The sequence below is a fragment of the Anarhichas minor genome, unplaced genomic scaffold (assembly GCF_050575085.1).
Source record: "Anarhichas minor isolate MPS153535 unplaced genomic scaffold, ASM5057508v1 ptg000136l, whole genome shotgun sequence".
Taxonomy (NCBI): Eukaryota; Metazoa; Chordata; class Actinopteri; order Perciformes; family Anarhichadidae; genus Anarhichas; species Anarhichas minor.
This window is the reverse complement of record NW_027466582.1, coordinates 22,023,646-22,035,000: the sequence shown is the minus strand read 5'-3', so window position 1 is coordinate 22,035,000 and position 11,355 is coordinate 22,023,646. Positions and strand designations below refer to the sequence as shown.

Below are 11,355 nucleotides of genomic sequence, written 5' to 3'. Positions count from 1 at the left end.
TGGGAAGAATTAACATATAAGATTCTGTTCATTCTTGCTTATAAATTCTATTCTCTCTGAACACGTTTCTCTTTTTGGAGAACGTCATGTGAGATAACTTCTCTGATTAGCGCAATGTTCCTGCTCTTCTTTCTATTTCCTCGTCTCTCCCCCGTGTGTCACGGTGTGTGTAAATCTCACTCGAGTCAGGAAACTTGTCAGAATACTCATATTTGATTGGCTGAGCTGCATCACCTGATGTGATTTACAACGCATTGGTCGGTGTGTTTCCTGCACCGCTGAACAAGTGCCGTAACGGCTGAATAACCTGCGCCGGTTAAAGTTGAACTCACTGTCTAATATGTATAATTCCAAAACGGATATATGTTCTGGATCCGGATGCAATTGCGTCTGGGTCCGGACCCGGACCGCGGTCCGCCAGTTGGGGACCCCTGGTCTAGGGGGATTTAAGGCTGTGCACCAGCTGCTGACAGACCATGCCTGTATGCCTGTGCTGCCGCTCAACGACAAAAGGATGTGGACCGTACCTGAAATGGCCTTGAGCTCAGCTAGCTTTCCCCCTTAACTCCACTCTGTCCCCGCACTGCCATCCCCACAACTTTGTCGTTAGTGCAGCCGCGGTCCATTCCCGTTCTTGTGTTAACGGCCGTGCAGTGAGCGCAGAGTCAGTTTCAGTTCAGACACAGACACTAAACCAAAATACTTAAGTGTTATTGCTCATCGTCTATCAGTATCAACAATAAGCGTTGCACTCTTCTTCTACTCTGGCGTCTTATTAGGTGAGACCCGCCCTGTTGAGATTGAAAACCCTAAAAACCAACAAATGACAACCTGTGGCCGTGACAATATGGAAACTGTGACAAATGTTTTTTCTATGCTGGATTTTCTCACTACGACGTCATCTGTTCCTCTCTAGGGGAGTGTCATATGTTGCTGGTGGGCGACCCTGGCACAGGGAAATCTCAGTTTCTAAAGTATGCAGCTAAGATCATGCCTCGCTCTGTACTCACAGCTGGAATTGGATCAACAAGTGCAGGTAGGCTGTGTTCTCTGTCAGCTCTCTTGTCAGTGCTCTATATTATCCATTTATCAGGAATTTGTCAATCAAGAGCTTGATGTTCTCACATAAATAATTTGACATGCTTACATATAAACATATCCAATCACTTCATGTTTTACTGGATGAACAAAATGTATTGACAAATAATGTCATTTGTTGAAGGACTAACCGTAGCGGCGGTGAAAGATGGAGGTGATTGGCATCTGGAAGCAGGAGCCCTGGTCCTGGCAGATGGTGGTTTGTGCTGCATTGATGAATTCAACAGTATCAAGGAACACGACCGCATCAGCATCCATGAAGCTATGGAACAACAGTCTATCAGTGTGGCCAAAGCTGGGTAGGACAGTCATGCCAACATGTCCACATGCTCATAGAATTACAGTCAAGGCAAAGAACACTGACATTCATCTAGGTTTATTGGGGTTTTGCTGTAATAAGGTATACAAAGGCGACTCTGGCTCAGTGGTAGAGCAGGATTTGGGGATTTGGGGTTCGATCCCCGACTCCGCTAGTCCATTTCAATGTGTCCTTGGGCAAGACACAAATTACTGCTGCGGTTTATGAATGGGTATGAATGCTTAGATAGATCCTGATGGGCAGGTGGCACCTTGCATTGTATCCCCTGCCATCTGTTTATGAATGGATGAATGATGACATGTAGTGTTAAAGAGCTTTGAGTGGTTGGAAGACTAGAAAAGAACTATACAAGTACAGTCCATCCATTTACAAGGTCTTTGAAAATAGCAGTTTCACATTGACATGTGTAAAATCTGTAGTGACAAATGTCATACGTCACTGATGCATAGAGCTGCCTCTGTAACCTGAGGCTCATCATGCTTTTGTGTATTCTTGCCCCTCTGTTATGCTGTGTTCACACCGAGGCGTCACGAATGGAGTGATGTGTATAACTCAAATTCGCCTCATTTGTGCAAGTTGAAATTTTTGAAACTCGGGTCAGAAATTTGCGTGACGCTGTATCGGGAAAGCATATCAGCGTTGAGGTTTCCTCCTGTCATCACTGACATTCTGGCGTTGTTGAATCAGGAAAAAAATATTGTAGCCGTAGGTGGGCACCCAGAGCTCTACGATACCTCATATTAGTAGAGACCGGACGCCTTTCTCAATATGCGTACTTGTCTGTACTTGTCTTCCCGTGGACTTGTGAAACGTCATCAGTCTCAGCCCAAGTACTGTTCCAATTCAAAGTTCGCATCGAGCCAAGCAAGGTCCAAATGCCCGGATGTGGCTTGCTCCGCCCATTTTACCGGGGATGCATCGGAGGTGACTTGGGTACATCCCAAGTCTCTTAATTGTCATTTCCTCGCTCCTCGCTTGAACCGGAAGTTGTTCTGCACCGCCATATTGATGGCCGTCCCAAAGCTCTTATTTAGCTCGGAGGAGCAAGGATCGAGGAGGGATCTTGTCTTGCTTTTATTTATCTATACTTCTCCCACACGCTACATCCAACATAGTCTGCCGAAGCCTCCCTCCACCATTGCCAGTGAGCAACGGACCTTTAAAAAAACTGCGTTAACGCGCGATAAAATAATTGTTGCCGTTAATTAATTAATGCGTTAACACGATAATAACGCGTTAACTTGCCCAGCCCTAATATATATATGTATAAATACATATATATATTTATGTGTATATAATATAATACACTTATATAATAATATATAATTTTTTATTTTCAATGGAAACGAAAAAAGCAGGGTTGTCATATTTAGTTTGATTGTAAAAATACTTTACAGTAAAAAAACGGATTAAACTCATTAGCAAGACCAGCTGAGGTGGTGATGTCATCAAGTAAGCTGCTGTTCCAATTGTCCGTACTGCGTTCTCTGGACTTGAGTCTGGACTTGGATTCCAGACTCCAAAAGTACCCAAGTCCGTACTTGTGAAAGGAGAAAGGCCCTATGTGTATAAACCATATGATACAAACAATAAAAACAACGCTGCTGTATTTATGCATATATGACGATATGTTGAGTGTTGATGGAGCAATTCTAAAAGTTATTTTAGATATTTATATCTAAAAGCTATTTTGCTCTTGTGTAGAGAACTAACCTCTTCTCACTCCTGTAAAATTTGCCTAAAATGCCTATCAACCGCGTACCCAAAGTAAACCGACAGCTCTTATTGAACCATTGGGAGTACATGTATGGTTTTAGTCTCTATTGAACGGCAACACTCTGAAGTTTCTTCACAGTCAGAATCACTGTAAGTGCTACTAGCATTGAGCTATGGAGTTTTCAGCACAGTGAAAGAGAAGGATTTTATTTCCGCCTAGATTTGTTTTGGCCAACAGATGGCAGCAGTTATCTATGGCTGGGATTTATAACCCGGAAAACACAATCCTACGTCAGCATGGGGTCATAGTACCTGGTATAAGTTAGAATTTCATAACAATACAACAGAAAATTTATATTTTACACGTGGTTTACTAAGAGTGCGGCCGCGTAAAAACACATCTGGAGGCTAGTGTCACCACCTCAAAATGCATATATTAAGATAAACTATGTGTCCGAAATTCGAACTAAAGTTTATTTATGTCAATGTATGGTTAACTATATCATATTTAACCATTGTCAACTTTCACAGATTCTTGAAAATTCTCATGAACCAGACTTTGGTCTTGATAATCTGTCCCAGGTACCTCAGTCACGGTTTTATTTGCAGTTTTGAAAACTTTCCCAGAGGGCCATCTGATAAATCTGCATATCCTTGGCTTCGTAATTTCATTGGCTATATGGAGCCTGAGTTTGAACAAGATCTGTTGCGATTGGCTCGAGCGTTACCCAAAGAAGAGAGGCGGGCATTGTCTTTCAAAGCGGACTCTCGTTGGCTGTTCCAGACTGTGACCGGGCTATAGAAGCTCCTATTGGGTCAAATGAGGTGTCAATCTAACCGGCGGAATGCAGGCTCCATTTTGCAAAAATCTCTGCTCTGTTGACATGGAAAGTGAAATTATGCCCGAAATATGATCGCGAGTTATCATATCTGCTGGCTAATTTGAAATGATGCAACAGCCCCCCGTGGGTCTTTATGGACGTACTAATGTGTTTTGGACTACATATTTTACTGGATTTGATCGAGTGGACCCTTAGCGATCAAGCAAGACCGTTTTTGCTGGACTAGCATGCACAAGGGGCACGTTATGGATCATAATCGGTGAGCCACGGCGATATTTTATTGGCTATTTTTGGAGTGCTTGTTTGACAGAGACGTTAACTGTACCTGCTGTTGTTATTGTATCTTGAAATGGTTTGCATAAATCGAATTACAAGAACCGTAGCTTTCTAATGAGATATCACATTAATACTCATTGTTACAGAGCAGTTGTGTACATAACACAAATATGCTGTTAACACCTGGGATGAGGTGGCGGGCCATGTGTTTTATATTTGGGCCTTCAGTGCTGTCCTACTACAGTTTAGCCACCTCCTAATAACCTCATTATGAAGCCACAGCCACGGTTATTAGGGGTGTAACACTACATGTATTCGTATTGAACCGTTCGGTACGAGGCTCACGGTTCGGTACGCATTACGAATCAAACAATACATTTGAATGATACTAGTGCATTTGGAAAATGCAGAAGCTTAAATTGTGGGAAATATAATGTTCTCTCGGTGGAGCCACTGCACTCAACATGGCAACCCACCCGACGTAACAGGCAACGCCCACCATGGAAGAAGAACATTGTACTCTGGTGAGGCACATGTGTTCTGGGAGGCGCGCTATGCTAAACTAGCTTAGCAGGAAAACAACAGCAGCACACGCTACAAACTCCCCGCAGCTGTTCCCTACTGATTCAAACGGGGCTAAAGCAATCGCCACACAATCTCGATTTCTCTAGACCATAATTCCTGCTTCATAAAAGAAAACAAAAGCCCAAACGGAGAACTAAATGTCCGAACCCCTACAAGTTATTTGTTTCATGTAAAAATGAAGATTAACACCTACAAATACACTAACTGCAAAGTGCAGATGCATGTATACGCACATGACAGGATGCTTCGCCATTAACGGACAATGCACATCAGTGTATCCCCTAGGTTTATAGCTTTTGGGGGGGGGGGGCACAAACACTTAAAGGAATCATGGTGTTCATGTGTTTCTTTTAATGACAGCAGGCAACACTTGCCATCTTCACCACCCTGGGAGCATTTAAAAAATGCAGATGTCTGCTTTTCAGGTGGTTGACGTGACATATTTTCCGACGCGCGCTTTCTGTCCGCTGGTGGGAGCGTGCGTGCGTGTGTGTGTGTCGGGGCGCCATTCCGCCGTGCGTGATACAGAGAGCAGAGGAGAATTGTAGACGTGCGACCATGTAGAGACAGAAATGACATGCCGTCGTTTAAATAAGATAAATAACTTAAGGCTATTACATTAGTCATTTAGCAGATGCTTTTATCCAAAGCGACTTACAATAAGTGTATTCAACATAGGTATTCAAGAGAACTACTAGTCACCAGAAGTCATAAGTGCATCTCCTTTTTTAAACTAGCATCTAAGAGCATAAACCAGAGCAAAAGTACAGAAACAAACTAATGCGAATACAATAAGTGCAACAAACTAATGTGAATACAATAAGTGCAACAAACTAATACGAATACAATAAGTGCAACAAACTAGTATGAATACAATAAGTGCTAAGTGGAAGGCTCAGGGTAGTGCTTCTTGAAGGGGTGAGTTTTCAGCCTGCTACGAAAGATGGGCAGCGACTCTGCTGTCCTGACGTCAGTGGGGAGTTCATTCCACCACTGACGGGCCAGGAAAGAAAACAGCCTTGACCGGGTCGATCGGCCGCAGGGACCTCTGAGCGACGGGGCAACCAATCGCCTCGAGGCAACAGAGCTAAGTGGTCGGGCGGGGGTGTAGGGCTTGACCCTGGCCTGTAGATAGGAAGGAGCTGTTCCTTTCACTGCCCTGTAGGCTAGCACCAGAGTCTTAAACTGAATGCGAGATGTTACAGGGAGCCAGTGTAGAGAACGGAGAAGGGAAGTTGTGTGGGAGAACTTGGGGCGATTGAACACCAGGCGAGCTGCAGCTTTCTGGACAAGCTCCAGAGGTCTGATGGCTGATGCCTTGGAGATATTCAGTCAAAGGCATTGTTAAACCTCCTTCCTGTCTGTCTATCTATCTCTCTCATCTCTCTCTCTCTCTCTCTCTCTCTCTCTCTCTCTCTCTCTCTCTCTCTCTCTCTCTCTCTCTCTCTCTCTCTCTCATATATACAGTCATTCAGGTCTTAGATATTTTTAGAGAACCCACCCCCCCTCCCATTTTAAAATAAAAGCCCCAGAGTGAATTCTAACTGGAATGCTTATGATGAAGTCTATCATTTAATAACCTCTGTGTTTGTGTGTCAAACATTATGCATATGTCTCCTCTCCCCCTCTCTCACCCACCCAGTCCCACCCTTTCAAAATAAAAGCCCCATAGAGTAACTGTATCTTAACATGAAGCTCAGAATGAGGTATGTACAGAAATGATGGGAGCGTCAGCTCCCATTATTTCCAAAGGCTTCTCAAACAAAGATGTATATGTCCAGTACAGAAATTACGGGAGTGATTTGTGGACTGTCCATCACAAATACAAGATTCAATCCAAGAGTATGAATCTAAAATGCAGAAAAGAGAGAAGCGATATCTCAATCGAACCTGAATGACACTACCGGTAACATCAGCGAGTGTAGCTATATATTGCGACGTCTTCGGGCAGTAGAAGCCACACTGTCAAAATTTCTTGCGAAATTTTCAAGTTATTATGACTATGATTAAGCCCGATGGATTATATACAGTGTGCTTTGGCACAGGCAGTTTTACTGCCTTTGTGCTACAAAGCCACACTGAATGATATTAGCAGTTTTAAGCCTACTCTTAAATGTGGTGAGTGCGTCTGCCCTCCAGACTGAAACGGGAAGCTGGTTCCACAAAAGAGGAGCTTGATAACGCAGGGCTCTGGCTCCCATCCTACTTTTTAAGACTAGGAACCACAAGTAACCCTGAATTAAAGGAGCGCAGCTCTCTAGTAGGGTAATAGGGTACTATAAGCTCCTTAAGATATGATGGTGCCGTATCAATTAGGGCTTTGTAGGCAAGGAGAAGGATTTTAAATTATATTCTAGAAGCCAGTGCAGGGAAGCTAATACAGGAGTAATATGATCTCTTCTCTTAGTTTTTGTTAGTACATGTGCTGCAGCATTCTGAATCAACTGGAGAGATTTAAGAGACTTATTAGAGCAGCCTGATAATAAGGAATTGCAGTAATCTAGTCTAGAGGTAACAAATGCATGAACTGATTTTTTAAATGTTATGTAGGTGAAAAAAGGCAGTCCTTGAAATGTGTTTTATCTGGGAGTTAAAAGACAAATCCTGCTGGTCAAAGGTAACTCCAAGATTCTTTATGGTGCTGTTGGATGCCAGCGCAATGCCATCTAGAGAAACTATATCAGTAGATAACTGATTTCAGAGGTGTTCAGGGCCTAGTAGAATAACTTCAGTTTTGTCTGAGTTTAACATTGGGAAGTTGCAGGTCATCCAGGTTTTTATGTCCTGAAGACATGCTTGAAGTTTAATGAGCTGGTTGGTTTCATCTGGCTTGATCGATAGATATAATTGATCGATCGATATAATTGGGTATCATCTGCATAACAATGAAGGTTTTTGGAGACTTTTCTGATAATATTGTGTCATGGAAGCATATACTGGATAAGGTGAATACAAATGGTCTTAGCACAGAACCTCGTCGAACTCTTTGACTAATTTAGGTTAATTGATGACTCTAAATTGCCCGTAGGTGGGAATGTGAGCGTGAATGGTTGTATGTCTCTATGTGTCAGCCCTGCGATAGTCTGGGGACAGTACAGGATTTGCCCAATGTCAGCTTAGATCGGCTCCAGTCCCTCACGACCCTGAATAGGATAAGTGGTTACAGATAATCAATTGACTGGATAATTAACATACAAAAGAAACAATGATTTTAAAATTGTGATATTTGGATTATGTTCATGATTGCATGTTTTAACAGGTAACTACATTACATTACATTACAGTCATTTAGCAGACGCTTTTATGCAAAGCGACTTACAATTCAGATTCTATCACACCGTAGGCACAGCTATGGGAGCAATTTTGGGGTTAAATGTCTTGCTCAAGGACACATCGACGTGCAACTAGCGGAGCCAGGGTTCGAACCACCGATCCTTTGATCGAAAGATGGCCTTGCTCTCCACTTACCCACCGTCACCCCGGTAACTAGTAATTGTATCGGATTACATTTTTAAAGTAACCCGTACAACAGTAGATTTGTCATCCAGTCTTATACAACATTATCCTAGAAAACACTCTGCCTTGAAAATAGAGGCTTTTTCTTCAGAAAAACAATATTGTTGTTGGTAAGCAAAGTTAAGATTGACTTGAGTCAATGAGTTTATTCTTTATCCTGCTTTACATTGTCTCCTCTTTACAGTATGGTGTGTAAGCTGAATACTAGAACCAGCATCCTGGCAGCTGCCAACCCTAAAGGCCAGTACGATCCCAACGAGCCACTGTCTGTCAATGTGGCTCTGGCCAGCCCTTTGCTTAGTCGCTTTGACCTGGTTCTAGTTCTGCTGGACACCAGAAATGCAGAGTGGGACCACATCATCTCCTCTTTCATTCTAGAGGACAGAGGTATAGGATAAGCATTTGAATTTAGAAAAGAAATGCTAAAATCAAAACGACTACTTTCAGAAAATTAATTTTGATTATATTAATATTTGAATGATTGTTATTGTGTTATTTATTACAATATGATGATATTACAAAACCGTCATAGGTGAATTAGTATATAACTATTATTTTACCTATTCTTTTTTTTTTTTTGCATTTCTGTATAGTGTGGTCAAAGCTGGTATTTGTGCACAATTGCAGATAAAGATTTGGCTACATGCATTAATATTTTGTTTTTTTAAACATTATTGACATAATTAAACAAAGCATGTAAGACAAACTTTGAACCGGTAAATAAGTAGAACAAGAAATATAATGGCATTTAAAAAGATATAAAACAAGTGCGTGTGCGTGTGCGCGTGCGTGCGGATATTGGGCAGCAGATGTGCCTTCTCTACTTCTCCAAGGAGTGGTTTCAATTTTGAGAGCTCATTAAACTCTTAACTCTGAAATCTGTGTTTACAGAGTTGAATTTTTCAGAATAATTGCTATTTAATTCATTACATTTTTTACATTTTCAGAAGAAATGCATCTCTGTCTCTTGTTGTTTTTTTTTGGTTGCCATGATTTTCTGTGTTCCTATTTGGATTCTCAGCTTCAAAATGTCTCTCTCTGTCAAGCATTGTGCTCTGGAAGTGGTCGTGGCGCTTGGTCGTGCACCTGTGAATTTTTTGTAACTGGCGATCAGAGCTTTTCAGACGTGGCTGTCACTAATAGTTCACTGATATAAGCACTATTTACATGCACCAATTTGTTTTTAAATGCTTGAGAAACAGGAGGACATTTGAGTGAATATTTTGCAGCCAAATCAAATTGTTAACAGGATTTTCAACCTTCATTTTGTTAAAATGTATCAATCTGGAGAAATATACATCAACAGTGGCATCATATATCAGCAAATGTGTTGATGATGTGGTGATCACAAAGACAATTAGATCATTCCCCAACCAGAAAGTCTGGATGAATGGAGAGGTGATGGCACTATCCAAAGCCAAAAAAAGCTGCCTTTTGGTCAGGTGACAAGGAAGCATACAGTATCGCTAGAGCTACACTGACAGCTTATATCAAGGAGGCAAAGCGGAGGTGTCAAGAGAAACTAATGAGAGACCTCAACATCAACAACACTAAAGATACGTGGCAGACAATCCAAAATGACGAAGGCTAAAAAAGCAAGAGTTCACCCATCATGGGTGAGGTCACGCTGCCAGATGAGCTGAACACCTTTATGCTCACTTTCATCTCCTCAACAAAGAGTCAGCTGTCAAGTCTACCAGAGGACCGCCCACTGTCAGTATTCACAGAGGATGTGAGAAAAACCCTGATGAGAGTTGATATGAGTAAAGCTGCTGGGCCTGATAACATCCCTGGTCCTGTCTAAGAACATGTACCAACCAGCTAACTGATGTCATCACTGATATGTTCAACAAATCACTTTCAGAGGAGAGTGTTCCTACCTGCTTCAAGACAGCTACCATTGTTCCTGTACCTAAACAGTCTGCAGTGTCCAGGCTAAATGACTACCACCCTGTGGCATGAAGTGCTTTGAGAAACTGGTTCTCCAGCTCATCAAAAACAACATCCCAGCCAGCCTGGATCCTCACCAGTTTGCATACAGAGCCAACAGATCCACAGAGGATGCTGTCTCCACTGATCTCCACTCAGCCCTCACTCATCTTTCAGCGCTTCATTGGAAAACCTTAATAGCAGCTTTGAATTAATAAATGTAATTTGGTACAGCCCTAAAAAATTAATACCCTGAAAACATCTTACTTCTGAACATATACAGTATTTTTTTGAAAATAGCAGAATGTTGATTTAGCAGTAGGTTAATTATTATTAATATAGTTTTTGTTAAGGCATGATGTAAATATTAAGTATTTATTTTTGTGATTGTATATCATAAAATCTGTAATGATTTAATGCTCTAGCATTCATTTCAAAGGCTTCATGATGAAGTAGTGAAACATCAGTGTTCTTGTTTTGCTTTCAGGGCTGCCTGCTGAGTCTGCTAGTGTGTGGTCCTTGGAGAAAATAAAGGCTTACTTCAGTGTGATTAAACGCTTGCAGCCGCAGCTGTCTGAGGAGGCCAACATCATCTTGACACGTTACTACCAGCTGCAGAGACAGAGTGATGGTCGCAACGCTGCCCGCACCACCATCCGCATGCTGGAGAGTCTAAGCAGACTGGCTGAAGGTGAGGAGGGAACTTTAACTTAATCTCAATTTAATGAATCATCATAAGTTAGTTGACCTTAGCCTTTGAAGCTGATTGATTGGCTGTGGTCCGTTCTCATACTTACCAAATGATGGACCCCTAAAGTGCAATTTTAATATAGATATAGAAAATAAACTGATATGAGTTTCCCCTCTGGTAGGAATGTTGACTCTACTGTGCTGACTGGTAGATCCTACTCTCTATTAATGATGACTAATAGGCTGCTCTAGCATTACAGAGGGCCTTCTTATATATCTTAAGACTGTCAATTCTTCCAAATTGGTGGAAGGACATGTTCTTTCAAATTTTCGCGATGTTTGCTTTAATTTGCGGGTTTGAGGGTTATACCATGGAGCGAACCT

At 41.9% G+C, this 11,355-nt stretch overlaps 1 protein-coding gene across 1 annotated transcript in view; it reads left to right on the top strand.

Annotated features, from left to right (window-relative positions):
• mcm9 (minichromosome maintenance 9 homologous recombination repair factor) overlaps positions 1–11,355 on the top strand; it is a 36,701-nt gene that overhangs the window by 14,881 nt on the left and 10,465 nt on the right. The window contains exons 9-12 of the mRNA XM_076084392.1: positions 917–1,036; positions 1,223–1,397; positions 8,537–8,739; positions 10,769–10,972. Of these exons, the coding sequence (XP_075940507.1) occupies positions 917–1,036; positions 1,223–1,397; positions 8,537–8,739; positions 10,769–10,972 (702 nt within the window). The remainder of the gene's footprint in view (positions 1–916; positions 1,037–1,222; positions 1,398–8,536; positions 8,740–10,768; positions 10,973–11,355) is intronic.